The following is a 15,158-nucleotide window of genomic DNA, read 5'->3' as shown; positions in this document are numbered from 1 at the left end:
AAATTTAAAAAAATAAAAACCACTGTTCTGCCTTCTTCCATCCTGCAGGCAAGGAAAGGGAGGCTTAGGGAGGCTGCCTACAGGTCCCTGGGCTCCCTGCGGGCTCCTGGGGCTGGAACCCAGACTACTTTGGAATGTTCCTGACCCCAGGGGTCCCTCTGACCCTGCAGGAAACAGTAGCAGAGTCTAGAGCAAGCTCACACCTGTTCAAAGGTGCTCATAGGAATTCCCAGGGAGATGTGGAGGGCAGAAGGGTGGGGAAGAAAGGACAGACCAAGCAGGCCCCAGGGTAGAAGCACCTTTTAGTTGTTTCTGTTCAAATCAGAGCAGCAGCCTGTCAGCTCTGAACCCCCCACTGTTCTCCAGTGCTGTTATTAGGGCCTCTGTACCTCCAGCCCCCCCCACCCGCTGCCTCAGTTCCCTCCCTGCTGGCCCCACCCCCTCCCATTGCAGCCCCACCCCGTTACAGTGGTGCCTGCTTATAACGATGCTGTTATGTGGCCATGTCTCTGTGCTCCCCTCTAGGGTCCAGTCTGGAAATAAATAGACGTGTCCACTCATTTCTCTCTCAGGAAAAGTAGGCACCAGCTTTATACCCCAAAGAGTCAGGATGACGCCACTTGTAGAAATAAGAGTCTCCTGCAAGGCCCCGGGCTGGGCCTGAGCCCTCCTTGCCCCATCTCCAGGGCTGCAGACTGAGCTGGCTTGTTGGTGCTCACAGGGCCAATGGAAAGCAAAAACTGGTCAGGAGTGGCATGTGAGGGCCCCAGGGCAAGGCTTTGTACCCTGGGGAACCATGACATTGGTGCCTTTATGGGAATTAGAAGCTGGGTCTATATGATAGTCACGACAGTGGTAAATGCCATCAATGGAAGAAAGCAATGTGTGTCAGTCATGGTCCAGCATCCACTGTAGCTGATTTAAGAAGAAAGGGATTTGTTACATATGAATACCAAGGAGCTCACAGAATCACTGGGGAGGCTGAAGAAGCTGCCTAGCTGGAATTTCAGAAATGATCCCAGTGCCGTGCCACAGAACCAGGCTAGCGGGGGCTGCACCAGTCCCAGCTCCGGAGGAAGTAGTGCTTCCAGCTAGCAGTCAGGAACCTGCTCTGCTATGGTCTGCACCGGCAGAATCCGGGACTTCTTCCACAGCCCCCCTGGCAGCAGGAACAACGGGAGCATGGCCTCTGCTTCAGTGCTGCCCTCTCACGCTGCTACGTCAGACAGGAAGGCATGGGGTTGTATTTGGAATCCTAGCTGCAAAGGAGTCGGGAGGTACTGAAGGTGTCCCGGGAGGGGGTCAGATATCCAAACCACAGTGTATAATGAAGGGGGGTCACTGGAGGTTCCCATGACCACCACGGATTTAGGGGAGATGATCCTGCAGAAGTGGATGGCTGTTCATCAGCAAGGAGGATGTGATTCACATGAAATTCACCTGTGCAGCATCACAGAGCTGATAGCAGGGCCCCGCCGGAGACACTGACTCAGTGGGCCTGGAGCCGAGCCCAGTTTGCTGCTGTCTTCCCCTGTGATGCGCTCGATAAAACCCTCCCGTGTCCTTTAGGTACATTCTGTTCTGTTTGATCTTCAAGACAAACTTATGAAACAGCCCCATCAAGTGCTCTTACCTTGTACTGAGAAGAAAAGGGTGAGGCTCAAGGAAGTTAAACCACTTTCTCAGAGTTGACCAATGTGCTGGAGTGGGAGCCTCTGACCACCACCCAGACCCTACTCTCTGTTGTTCTTTTCTTTTTTGTAACTAAGAGAAGGGGAGATAGACTCCCACATGTGCCCCAACTGGGGTCCACCTGGCAACCCCCATCCGGGGCAGATACTCAAATCAGTCAAGCTGTCCTCAGCACCTGAGGCCAATACTTGGACCAACTGAGCTATCCTCAGCTCCCAAGGCCAATGCCTGAAACATTTGAGCCACTGGCTGGGAGAGAAGAGAGAGAAGGGGGAGAGGGAGTGGAAGAGAAGCAGATGGTTGCTTCTCATGTGTGCCTGGACCAGATTAAATCCGGGACATCCCCATGCTGGGCCGACACTCTGTCCAATGAGCCAGCCAACCAGGGCCAGTTTGTTGCTCTTTCCAATCTGATTAAGAACGGAAAAGCAGGAAGGCAGTAGGTGTGTGATCTGAGAGATCTGAATCCCAGTGCTGGCCCTGCCTCAGCCCGCTTAGTTCCCGGGCAAGCCTCTGCTCCTCTCTGACCCTCTGTCTCCTTATCTGTCAGGTGAGGCGGCTGGTATGCATTTGCAAAGAATTTTTTTGGCAATGGGAGCCTTCTTTCAAGAGAAACGTTGAGTGTATCTACATGTAAGACAGAAAAAAGCAGAACAGCCATGGTTTCCTCAGGGAGGATCCAGACACGCCCCCTCACCCCCAGAATATCCCTGCTTGGGGCTCACACGGTTTCGGCCCCCAACAAAGGCTGATGACCTTTTGCTTGAGCTTTCTCACAGCATCGCAAACTCGTGACTTTCATCTGCACAGGAAAAGCAGGAGGAGGCTGTCTCTAGGAATCCGGGTGCCTGGATGTGGGGAGGGTGGGAGAAAGGGGCAGAGGTGCTGGGTATTTAGGAAGCAGAAGAATTGGCTGGTTGGCAGGTGGGCCCACTTGAAGTAAGCGTGTTTGATATGGTCCCCTGTTCTGCTGGGTGTTTCCTGCATGAAAATTCTTCCGTCCTGTTCAGCCAGCGGAAATATTTGCTTGAGATGAAATAAGGCCATTTTGAAAACTAGAAAGAGAAGCAAGCCCATCTCGGAGGATAATCCACTCTGCTGGACCTCGGCAGTAAGGGGTCTCCGTGAAGTCCCGAGCGCCCGGCTCCTAGCGGAGCCGCATCACACCACGTGTGTGCGTGCCTGTGCGCGCACTGGTCCCCTTCCACACGTGTGTGCGTGCCTGTGCGCGCACTGGTCCCGCTGTCGCACCCACCGGTCCCCTTCCACACGTGTGTGCGTGCCTGTGCGCGCACTGGTCCCGCTGTCGCACCCACCGGTCCCCTTCCACACGTGTGTGCGTGCCTGTGCGCGCACTGGTCCCGCTGTCGCACCCACCGGTCCCCTTACACTCAGGATTAGAGAAAGCTGTGGACAGCTGTGGTGGAATCACTTGAGTTAGTATTGCTGGGTGCCTTTATTCACCAAAAGCAAAGAAGGTGCCATTCGGATCAGTGTGAATTTGAATGTGCAGGTGTCTGCCTGTTCTTGGTTGTTAACTGATGCCAGAGGCATTCTCTGTGCTTGTTACAAATCATGTCAAAGTCCATGGGTCTGCTGAACAGAGGCATTCCCAGAAAACCCCCAACTTTTGTTTGAGCTGTTGAGGAAAGCTTTGATGTGTCTTCGGGAAAAGACCAGGCACTTCCTGAGAAGAGGTTGGCCATGATGGCCATCCATGGGAACGGCCCTTCTCATCCGAATCTGTGGTTTCTCCTCTTTTCGTCTTTGCCTGATGAAGTTTCTCACCTACAGCCAGGCGGAGAGGGTATCATATTGTCACAGCCCTTTGAAAGTATACTCCGAGGGAGTAGAAATGATACTAACCTGGGGGAGCCAGCCGGGGGCTGTGTGTAATTCAGAGTTGACAGGGTAAGGCAGAGGGGAGCAGGGAAGAGCAGAGTCCTCTGAAAGGGCTTGGGGGGCTGTGTGTAATTCAGAGTTGACAGGGTAAGGCAGAGGGGAGCAGGGAAGAGCAGAGTCCTCTGAAAGGGCTTGGGGGGCTGTGTGTAATTCAGAGTTGACGGGGTAAGGCAGAGGGGGCAGGGAAGAGCAGAGTCCTCTGAAAGGGCTTGGGGGGCTGTGTGTAATTCAGAGTTGACGGGGTAAGGCAGAGGGGAGCAGGGAAGAGCAGAGTCCTCTGAAAGGGCTTGGGGGGCTGTGTGTAATTCAGAGTTGACGGGGTAAGGCAGAGGGAGCAGGGAGAGCAGAGTCCTCTGAAAGGGCTTGGGGGGCTGTGTGTAATTCAGAGTTGACGGGGTAAGGCAGAGGGGGCAGGGAAGAGCAGAGTCCTCTGAGAGGGCTTGGGGGGCTGTGTGTAATTCAGAGTTGACGGGGTAAGGCAGAGGGAGCAGGGAGAGCAGAGTCCTCTGAAAGGGCTTGGGGGGCTGTGTGTAATTCAGAGTTGACGGGGTAAGGCAGAGGGGGCAGGGAAGAGCAGAGTCCTCTGAGAGGGCTTGGGGGGCTGTGTGTAATTCAGAGTTGACGGGGTAAGGCAGAGGGGGCAGGGAAGAGCAGAGTCCTCTGAGAGGGCTTGGGGGGCTGTGTGTAATTCAGAGTTGACACGGTAAGGCAGAGGGAGCAGGAAGAGCAGAGTCCTCTGAGAGGGCTTGGGGGGCTGTGTGTAATTCAGAGTTGACGGGGTAAGGCAGAGGGAGCAGGAAGAGCAGAGTCCTCTGAGAGGGCTTGAGGAAGCCAGTCAGCAAGGAAGGGTAGACTTAGAAAGGGACGAGGGAGGAGGAGGAAACTCAAGGTTTAAGGGACTATTAATAATAGCTAACATTGTAGACATACAGTGAAATACTGTTCAGTCTTACAAAGGACGGAAGTTCTGACATATGCTGCAATGTGGATGCGCCTTGAGGACATTATGCCAGTCACTACGGGACAAACACTGCAGGACCCGTTTGTATGAGGTACTGGAATAGTCAGAAGTGTAGAGACAGAAAGTAGAGTGGTGGCTACCAGGAGGCGCTGAGGGGAGGAACGGGGACTTTTTTAATGGGAGGAGTTTCAGTTTTGCACGATAATAAAGTTCTAGAGATGGATGGTGGAGGTGGTTGCACAACAGTGTAAATGTCCTTAATGCCACTGCTCTGTACACTTAGAAATGGTTAAGATGGTAAGTTCTGTGTTGCGTATCCTGTATTTCCCCACAGTCAGAGAAGGACCCAGCGCTGGTTGAGGAGTTGCCACGTGCCAAGCACTACACAGAGCTCTGTGCTTCTCGTGTGGCTCTCAAACTAGCCATCGGGAGGAGGCACCACTATTGTTTCTGTTTTACCGGTGTGGAACCTGAAGTTTGGGGTCATGAGATAAGTCTCCCACAGACCAATGACTTGTGATGATCAAGTGTGGATTGCACCCAGATCGATGCAAATCAAATTGTAGTATGTGAACGACAGACTGAAATACAGAGCTGAAAGGGTGACGTCCCTCCCTGCAAGCCCTGACCCCTGATGGTCGCAAGGCCAGTGTTTCTAAATGTCACCTGCTCCTGCTAAGAGCAGGGACTTGGTTTCCCTCGACCTTCAGAGGCCACAGCCTTGCTCAGGCTTCTGGATTCGGCAGAATGCTTGTTGTGGAGTTCACCTGGGCTCCCCAGTGTGTGGTGGTGCTGGAAGTTATCAGCTGGCCATAAAGCGTACATAATTATTGCCCAGAACCCTTACTGTAAGGAGTGACCTTGTTGCCTGATCTGTTGTAGACCACAGTAATCGACTACGTGAAGCCCTCCGATCTCAAGAAGGACATGAACGAGACCTTCAAGGAGAAGTTTCCTCACATTAGGTTAACACTCAGCAAAATCAGGAGGTATGTGGGGATTGACAACCACTTGAACTTTCCCTTTGATCCCCACTCCCAGCATGCATTAAACTCATGCTCTGTGTGATGGTTCAAGTGAACTATGGGCACAGTCAGCAAACAGCGGCCTGTGAGATGCTGGCTGCCTTTCTGTGAGAGCCAAGAAGGCAGATCTCCTGACACGAGCTGACAAGGATCTGGGTGAAGTGCCTTCAGTGAAAGAAAAATTTCACCCTCTGCAGCTCACCAGTTCAGGAAGACTTATGTCATGAAAAACTCAGCGAGAATAGAAAACTGGGTCCCCTGCTTTCTCAGATGTAGACAAAACAAGAGAAAAGAGTTGGTATCATGGATTTGAGATAACTCTTCACCCACAGTTGTCTGCCCAGAAGTGACAGCCAAGCCCTGTCTGTAAGCAGTCAGCAAAGCAGCCAAAACAGAATCCAGCCCCTAGAGTTGGTTGGATCAACTTTGTGGTCACTCATGTCTGCCAGCCAAGTGGTCAAGAGGACTGGCCTGACTGGGCTGGAGAGAAAGTGACTTATGGTACCTGTGTACCAGGACAGCACAACGTGTGAGAGTGTGTGTGTGTGTGTGTGCGCGCGCGCGCGCGTGTAACGGGGCTAGAGTATATACAGCAACACAGTGTTGAAATATGTGCCACCATTGATGTGCACATGTTTTAATATCTTAATACTGCTTTGATTCCGACATGTTTGGTTTGACAAGCCAGAGAGGTAAGGAAAATGAAGAATTCCCACTGTGTCCACGTGCTGGGCAGCTTTCCTGAGCACGCTGGCTGTTGTGCTCTTAGCCTAACCCTTCTTCTGACGTAAGGAGTGGACATAACTGATATCGGCAGAGCTGACACCAAGTACCTAACATTTCTGTATCATCTCTCTGGAATGGCCGTCGTTCCTCTTAGTTTCCCTCTTTCACTGGGACAGCTCTCCAGGTTTCCAGAGAGACCCTCAGCCATCCACTAGGTTCAGTGTGAACCTCTGGGCCCTGTGTTGACACGTTCTATACAACCTCACCAACAGAGAAGTTTATTCCTCACACGTTATGTAACTTTCCAACTCATAGGGATTTAATTTCATTCCGTAACACCCTTCTCGAATGAGAAAGGAAATGCTTTCTAGACAAAGTAGTCTTATTCTTTGGGGTGCCTGAAACTCCAAGTTCTAATAAGACTCCCCTCCTTCATGTCTTTCTCCAGTCTGAAGCGAGAAATGCGGAAGCTTGCTCAGGAGGACTGTGGCTTCGAGGAGCCCACGGTGGCCATGGCCTTTGTCTACTTTGAGAAGCTCGCCCTCAAGGGAAAGCTAAACAAACAGAACCGGAAGCTCTGTGCTGGAGCATGTGTGCTGTTAGCCGCCAAAATCGGAAGTGACCTCAAAAAGCATGAAGTCAAACATCTAATTGATGTAAGTGGCCCGTGTCCTGATAGCTGAGGTTGCACACGCTCCAGGCCAGTGTTATTCTTACAACCTCAGAACACTGTGATAGCAAGGCAAGGGCGCCTGTGGGCAGCGTGACCCGCGGAGCATCCGCTGCACACGTTGGCTCCACAGACCTTGGTTTCCTGTGGCCTTGGCTGCCTCCTCTTCGGAGGAAGGCATAGGTTTCTCTTTTCTTTATAGGAGAGCCCCATCAAAGTAAGGAAACACTGATCTCTTTAGGCCAGTGTATGAATGCCTGTTTCAAAAGACTCTGTGTTCATAGAAAATTTGGGGTATGGGAAAGCCAACAGATTAGGAGGCAGTTGCCATTGAAGAGAGAGGGTAAGCCCCCAAGAGGAGGAGTGTCTTAACTCACACTGCCAAAACAAAATACCGCAGACGGGGCGGCTTAAACAATAGACATTTATGTCTCATGGTGCTGGAGGCTGAGAGTCCAAGATCAAAGTGCCAGCTACTTCAGTATCTGATGAGGACCCTCTTTTTTTTTTTTTTTAAGATTTATTTATTTCAAAGAGTAGAGAGAGAGAGAGAAAGAGAGGGAGGGAGAGAGAATGGGGGGAGGAGCAGGAAGCATCAACTCCCATATGAGCCTTTATCAAGCAAGCCCAGGGTTTCGAACTGGCGACCTCTGTGTTTCAGGTTGACGCTTTATCCACTGCACCACCACAGGTCAGGCTGATGAGGACCCTCTTTCTGGCTTGTACATGGCCAGCTTCTCACTGTGTCCTCACGTGGCACAAAGGGAGAGGGCACACTTTGGGGTTTTTTCTCGTATGTGTATTAGTCACATCATAAGGACTCTATCCTCATGAGCTCCTCGAAAGCAAACCGCCTCTCAGACACCTCACTTCTTAGTAACATCACATTGGAAGTTAGGATGACAACATATGAATTTGAGGGGACACAAGCATTCAGTTCATGATAAGGGGCCACACCATGTAACGAGGGTCATGCTGGGTATTAGTAGGGTTGGTCAGTGGTCAGAGGGAGAGGGAGAAACTTGGGCAGGAGCCTTTCTTGTGGTTTCTGTAGGAAGGAATTGGCACGGCAGGGTAAGCAGGCTTAGGGGTAGGAAACTGAATCATCTCAGTGGGCTTTGGGGAATAGAGGCTGCTCTGGGTGTCTGGTACCTGACCCTGGGTGATCAGGGCAGGATAATGGCTCAGCCCAGAGAGCAAGGGCCAGGAGAGAAGGTGGTTGGGGTGTGGGCTCTAAATTGCTCAGTTTGCATTAAGAAGTGTACTCACAGGGGAGCTGTTCACTTTCTCCAGGATTTGGCTAACCCTGGGAGGGGCAATGCTTCCAGAGTCAGCAAGGCCCTAAGCTGTCCAGACGTCAGAACACAGAAAATAAAACACATGGTTACCACAGTGCTCCATGTGACTATCTCTGCAGCTGTCTTCAGTAGCAAAGGAAGAGCAGAAAGGGAGCTAGTGTAGGTACTCCCCACATACGAAAAAGTATGCTTTGTTCTTTTTAATTTACCATTTTAATTATTTTTAAGTCTATCGTTCAGGGGTATTAAGTACATCCATATTGTTTTGAAACCATCACCACCATCCATCTTGCAAAACTGAAACTCTGTACCCATTAAACACTATCTTCCAACTCAAGCCAGCGACCTCGGGGTTTTGAACCTCAGCATCCCAGGTCAACACTCTATCTCCCTGTGCCACCACCAGCCAGGCATCCTAGGATTTTGATGTTAAAGCTAAAATGCTTTTCGTTTTCTTTACTTCTGTTGCAGAAACTGGAAGAGAAGTTCCGGCTGAATAGACGAGAACTGATTGCCTTTGAATTCCTGGTGTTAGTGGCCTTGGAATTTGCCCTTCATCTGCCGGAGCATGAAGTCATGCCCCATTACAGACGCCTGGTCCAGAGCTCCTAGCACAGGCCTCCTGAGGGCCAGGGACCGCTTTCTCTGGACTCAGTGGAGCTGCACTCACTACTGGAAATGCAAAAATAGACTCAGCATACCAGACTTCTTCCTCTCAATATGTTTCTGTGTAGAAGCAGTGCCGGAAACTTTTCAGGGAAGTCTTGGGTCTGGCTAGCCGAGATGAGCTGTTTACTACGCAGCAAGGGAACAAGAGGCCTATGCCAAAGACAAGAAGCCCCTCCAGCTCTCCACGAGCAGGAGTCCTTAGCCATCTCCACCCAGTCTTCCTCCCGGGCACACATGAACTTTGCAAGCGTGGTCCAGAACCTTCTCTCCAAACCCGCTCCAACTAAGTGTGAAGTTTTGAAGCAGAGAGTAGAAAACCGTTTGCAAAAGTTGAGGGAAAGCTTTCAAAAGATACCCTCACTGTGTCAAAAGAGCGTGCCAATCAATCTATTTTTGTATCAGCTGTTGGAAGTGCACTTCCCCTGGGGCGTGTGCCTGAGTGAGTGTGACAGTGTGCGTGTCTGCGCGATACCGCGATACCGCGATACCGCGTCAGCCCTCGACCTGCAGCACCAGCGCCACCCCCTCTGAGCAGACCTCAGCCCGGGCGCAGGGGCCAGGCTGACCTTCGCAGCTATTTCTACATTATCTCTGGATAACGATCGCCCTCTGCACCAGATTGTCTGACATCCTCTGCCCTTAGAAAACGACACTTTCTGTTACTTCTACCACCCTTGGGGTGAAAACAAGTTCTCGGTGTTGGATGGGCCTCGTGGGAAGGCGTGGAGTGTGGCACCCTGGACCTTTCTGCCATCAGACCTTGTGCACATGTTTAACCTTCACGCTTTCCCCACTCTGGAGACGGCTGGGTTGTGCTCCGCGGTGGGTGTGTGTGTATTCCTGTGCTCTATGTTAGAGTACATAATAAGCACATTTGTTGTGATATATATATATATATATTAATAAAAGAGTTTTATAAAAATTCAGAATAAGGATAAGACACATGATCAGTATTTGGAGGCTTTTGACAGCTGGGACCAACTGCATCCTGAGCTGAAGATGTGTCCATTGAAGAGGTAGTGACTCTTATCACCCCGTTCACAGGGCTGATACTGCAGAATTTTAATTGGGACTCGTGACTCACTGGGACCACCTGTACGTCATCACGCCATCGCCTCCTAGCTGCAAGAGAGAAGTGTCCACCTGACTGAGAAAGCTTATGTCTGTGAAAAAAGAATTAAAGTATTTTATTGTTTCTATATCAATGTATTTGTATGTTTAGACCCACCCGTCTCACCAGTCACCCCTAGCCTGCATTACAAGTTCATCTGCCCCATTCCCACGTCAGATTTCACAGACAGACTGGAAGCTTCTCACATCTCCCCCGAGAAAGGGCTTCAGTCAGCGGAGCTTGAGAGAGTCCGAAAGTCACAGGGCGTAGATGACAAATTCAGGAAGCTGCTGGGGAGAGAGCAAACCGGAGACTTCCCTTCTCCAGAGTCATCCATTTAGCTGAGTTTAGTCCTAAATATTCTGCTAAATATTTGTTACTAAAAATTTTAGGAACCAATTTCCTTAGCTGGATTCAGTTTAAGAAAATGATTTGGTTGGAGGATAGGATGAATGTGATCTCTTTGACTAGATCAACTAATATTTAAGGAGCACCTACTGTTTATGAGACAACTTTGGGAAGGAAGCACAAAGCGCTCAGAGCGTCTCTATCACCTCAAACACACGCACCCTGGACCTTCCTCTCCTGTGTCTGTCCCTGCAGCTCTGAGGAGCTGCTGCGGTTCTCAGACGCACCCTGACCTTCCTCTCCTGTGTCTGTCACTGCAGCTCTCTGATGAGCTGCTGCGGTTCTCGGCCGCTCAGCGCCCTGGACCTTCCTCTCCTGTGTCTGTCCCTGCAGCTCTCTGAGCAGCCACTGCGGTTCTCAGACGTACCCTGACCTTCCTCTCCTGTGTCTGTACCTGCAGCTCTCTGATGAGCTGCTGCGGTTCTCGGCCGCTCAGCGCCCTGGACCTTCCTCTCCTGTGTCTGTCCCTGCAGCTCTCTGAGGAGCCGCTGCGGTTCTCGGACGCACCCTGGACCTTCCTCTCCTGTGTCTGTCCCTGCAGCTCTCTGAGGAGCCGCTGCGGTTCTCAGACGCACCCTGACCTTCCTCTCCTGTGTCTGTACCTGCAGCTCTCTGAGGAGCCGCTGCGGTTCTCAGACGCACCCTGACCTTCCTCTCCTGTGTCTGTACCTGCAGCTCTGTGATGAGCCGCTGCGGTTCTCGGATGCACCCTTTTTTTTTTTTTTTTTTTTTTTTTACAGAGACAGAGTGAGTCAGAGAGAGGGATAGACAGGGACAGACAGACAGGAATGGAGAGAGATGAGAAGCATCAATCATTAGTTTTTTATTGCGTGTTGCGACACCTTAGTTGTTCATTGATTGCTTTTCTCATATGTGCCTTGACCACAGGCCTTCAGTAGACTGAGTAACCCCTTGCTGGAGCCAGCAACCTTGGGTTCAAGCTGGTGGGCTTTATGTTCAAACCAGATGAGCCTGCGCTCAAGCTGGTGACCTCGGGGTCTCGAACCTGGGTCTTCCGCATCCCAGTTCTATGCTCTATCCACTGCGCCACCGCCTGGTCAGGCTCTCGGACGCACCCTGGACCTTCCTCTCCTGTGTCTGTCCCTGCAGCTCTCTGAGGAGCTGCTGCAGTTCCCGGCTGCTCAGCGCCCTGGTCCTTCCTCTCCTGTGTCTGTACCTGCAGCTCTCTGACGAGCTGCTGCAGTTCCCGGCTGCTCAGTGCCCTGGCGAGTGCCTGGGGGGTGGAAAGCTGCTGAGAAGCAGGCCTGCTGACAGCTAGAAACTGCCCCCAGAGCTCCCCCCGCTGTGTCTACCGAGAGTCTCCGGCTGAGCTCGGGGACGTCCTATGGATGACAGGGGCCACTAGTCCAGACATGGGGAGGACAGCCTGTGTCTTAAAATCAAGCTAATATTCTTGAATGTGCGCCTCTGGTTGGTTTTATCTTTTACTCAGTAGACTTGTTGTTGATCCATTTTTAAAAAAAGACTTGTTTTAAATTTTACACTCTTTTGGCCTATAGATTTGTTGAGTGAGGAGTCTATTGCTTTTAATCTAGTTGGGGGGTGGTGCTGAAGATGAAAGATTTTTTTGTCGAGGTTTCCTTTGGCTTGCCCACAACATGAGCTCCCTGCCGGAGACCCTCAGTGATGAGGTGCATCTCTCTCCCCTGCTGGGCTTCGGCAAGGAGGCTGGAGGCCGCTCAGCACTGTTCCAGAGACCCTGAGGCTCCACCCACCCCCGCCCCCTCCACCACAGGGGGCGGGGTCAGCCCCTTGCCAGCCTCCCTCCCTCAGGCCGGCCCTGCAGCCTCTCCTGCTCCCACAGGCACATACGCTCCTGCGGTCAGCACAGCACTGACCGCTCTGCCTGGCCTGGTGGCCCAGAGCTCCTCTCTCTAATCCTCCTTGACTGTGAAGTCCGGTAAGCGATGGAAACGGAGCAAGCATAGGCAGGTGCAGCCGCCCGGGAGGAAGCGGCCAGCTGCTGCTGTGTCCCGAAGCAGCGGGCCTGCTCTGTGCCCTGCGTGGGAAGGGTCTGGCTCCTGCCCCCAGAGCACCTGCCCTGAGCCTGGGCCAGCCCAGTGACACTTGCTATAAGCCACTACTGTCCCTTCTTTTCCCCCTCACTCAACATGTTGAAGCAGGAACCCACACCAAAGCTGTCTATTTCCTTATTTGGGCAGAGGGAGTGTTTGTTTGTTTGTTTGTTTTATCAAAAATCACCCTACCGTAGTTTCTGTCATCGTCGCCCAGCAGCCCCATTTGGGGGTGACCCCTTATGCTACACAAATCACTCCATGCTGCAGACCCTGCCTTACTGATGTGGGAACGGGATGTTGAGGACTCTTTCCTCTCCTGTTACTCGGTCCTGGGTCCTGTCCCCTTCATTCCCCCAACAGCAAATAAAACTGTTTACTGCCCCTGCTGCTGAGTTCCTCATCTCTCCCTCAGACACTCCCGGTTCCGGCCCAGGGACCAGCCGGCTCACTCCTTAAGCTAGCCCGGCTGTCTCCATAACTCATCAGCACCTGAAGCCTTCCCACCTGTCACCCCCCCCCCACCCTGCAATCTGCAAATACAGAGAAGGGGCAGGGGCTGGAGCACAAAGCAAATTTGAGCCAACAAGTGTTGCTACCTGTTAATTGTGTTATCTGTCCAGCTGTGGAAGAAGTCCTTCAAAGAAAGGGGTGTATGGGGGGCGGGCCAAGGGCTCACCTCGCCCTGGAGGCAGCCTAAATCCACATCCCAGGGGCTGGGGGGCCACTTGATGAAGGACAGCACCGGCCAGGCTGCAGCAGAGCCCACAGGAGAGTGCTGAGCGCGGAGAGAGGCGGAAACATCAACACTGACTCTGGAGTCACATATTGTTAAACCAACTTAGTAGGAGGCTTCCGGTAGTGCGACTGCAGGGCATGACGGAGGTAAAAAGCTGCAGAAGAAGAAAATGATCGGTAGGGAGATGTTAGAAGTTCCTCTCGCAGCCAGAGGAGCCCAGTGCAGAATGCGAGAGTGCTCGCTCAGAGAGCGCCACCCGCAGAGGACCGGTCAGACTTCTGAATAGATACTCTGAGAAGTCTGCAGACACAGGGCCGGGTGAACCAAGCCTGGGAGGATGGTGCTGGCCTGGATCCCATCCCACGAAAGCGTCCAGAACTAATGGGGAAGGTCAAGAAGATCACATGCCCCTTAAAAAGAGGTGGTTTGGCTACAATGAACCTGACCCTGAAGCAGCCCTCCTCAGGGCCCTGATGGTGTCCAGGCCCCTCCCTGCCAACGGGTCATTCAGTCCCTCGTACCTCAGAGTCCTTGGAAGTCCTTTTATGAGAGACTCCTGAACAGGAGCTCATCATAAATGACGTGACCGAAAGGAGAGCTGGATGGGCCCAGTAGGGAGGCTGATGGTATTTTCTGCCAGACCACTCACTAGGAAGTTGTGTTTTTTTTAACTCTGGCTTAAGAAAAAGGAGGCTGATGCCTTTTGAGGCATAGCCGTAAATCCCTGGCGAAGCCTGCATGTGACAAGTTTTATGAGATTCTAAGTCAGATATAAATTTTTCCTAAGGCAGCTGCTTTCTCTGTGAAACCGCTTTTCATTTTCATTTGCAAAATAAAAGCAGCAAATAAAAGCAGGAAATAAAAGCTGGACACAAACGGAATGGGTCACTCCGCCCTCTCCTTCGCTGTGTACATTGGAGAGAGTGGCAAAAGCAGTTTTTCGAGGAAAGACAGAGGGCAAGAGGTTTTTCCTGGAATAGCACGCAGCCAAAAGCAGGAGAGGGCCGTGAACAGAGGGACAGGGCTCAGCCGCGGCCCTGAGAGAGCCCGGAGGGGGTGGCCCGGGGGGGGGTGCAGAGAAGGGAAAGGAAGGCTCAGAATGACAGACTGTGACCTCAGCCAGGCACTGGGTGGGCTTGTCCTAGGGGGTCTCAGTACCTCCCCTCAGAGGGGCTCTGGAAAACCACCAGAGGGACAGTGAACACCTGAAGGAGCTTAATAAATGGAAATTATTATTGTTATATTACCTCTCGCTGAACTTAACTGAGTTGGCAAATATATATATATAAACAAAACCCCCTGCTTTATAGAAAGCTGTTGGAGCACAGATATGCCAGCTAGGGCCAAATGGAGAAGACAAAATAACTCACTTGAATTCCCGGGGTCTGGGTGACCTCGGGGACTGTGGAACGCGCCACCACACAGCGTGCCCTGCGCAGGTGCACAGTGAAGGGTGTGGGAGGCAGGCTGAAGTGCAGCCCCAGCTTCATTCACAAAATCATGCTGGAGGAAAGGACACCTTTGGAGTTTTCGGCTCAGAAGGGGCAGCATTGTGCCAGGCGGGAGGTATGGCTGCTCCTGGACTTCGGAGGTGCTGGGGGGTGGAGGGAAGGTGGGCAGAGGGGTAGAGGGAGCACCTGGTCCCCCTCCCGAGGCCAATGGAATGAGCCACACACCCTCCCCCACCAGTCCTAGGGTGCAGCTGGGTGCAGGAGGCCGGAGCGCAGCAGGGTAGCATGGGCAGACCCCTCAGGGGACTAGTAGGCTGCGTCATGCATGGCCAGGGATGCAGAGGGCTTGAGGTTTCCTTAAACCTCCTGAGAACTGAACCAGTGCTCCACAGCACAAGCAGGGGCGCTCAGGAGCTGCGGTCAGGAGAAGCAGCAAGGACTTAGCTCCCGGGCCACTGCTGCAGGGGGAG

General features: G+C 52.2%; 1 protein-coding gene across 3 annotated transcripts in view; it reads left to right on the top strand.

Annotated features, from left to right (window-relative positions):
* The window catches only part of CABLES1 (Cdk5 and Abl enzyme substrate 1), a 111,211-nt gene extending 101,104 nt beyond the window's left edge, over window positions 1-10,107 (top strand). For 2 of the 3 annotated variants that reach the window (XM_066247006.1, XM_066247004.1), the window contains 3 exons: window positions 5,438-5,544; window positions 6,755-6,962; window positions 8,746-10,107. In XM_066247006.1, the coding sequence (XP_066103103.1) occupies window positions 5,438-5,544; window positions 6,755-6,962; window positions 8,746-8,886 (456 nt within the window). In that variant the 3' untranslated portion in view covers window positions 8,887-10,107. The remainder of the gene's footprint in view (window positions 1-5,437; window positions 5,545-6,754; window positions 6,963-8,745) is intronic. The other variant, XM_066247007.1, reaches the window with a different exon arrangement.
* Window positions 10,108-15,158: the final 5,051 nt, after the last annotated feature.

The sequence above is a fragment of the Saccopteryx bilineata genome, chromosome 11, assembly GCF_036850765.1.
Source record: "Saccopteryx bilineata isolate mSacBil1 chromosome 11, mSacBil1_pri_phased_curated, whole genome shotgun sequence".
Taxonomy (NCBI): Eukaryota; Metazoa; Chordata; class Mammalia; order Chiroptera; family Emballonuridae; genus Saccopteryx; species Saccopteryx bilineata.
The sequence above is the reverse complement of the archived record's forward strand: the minus strand, read 5'-3'. Positions and strand labels throughout refer to the sequence as shown.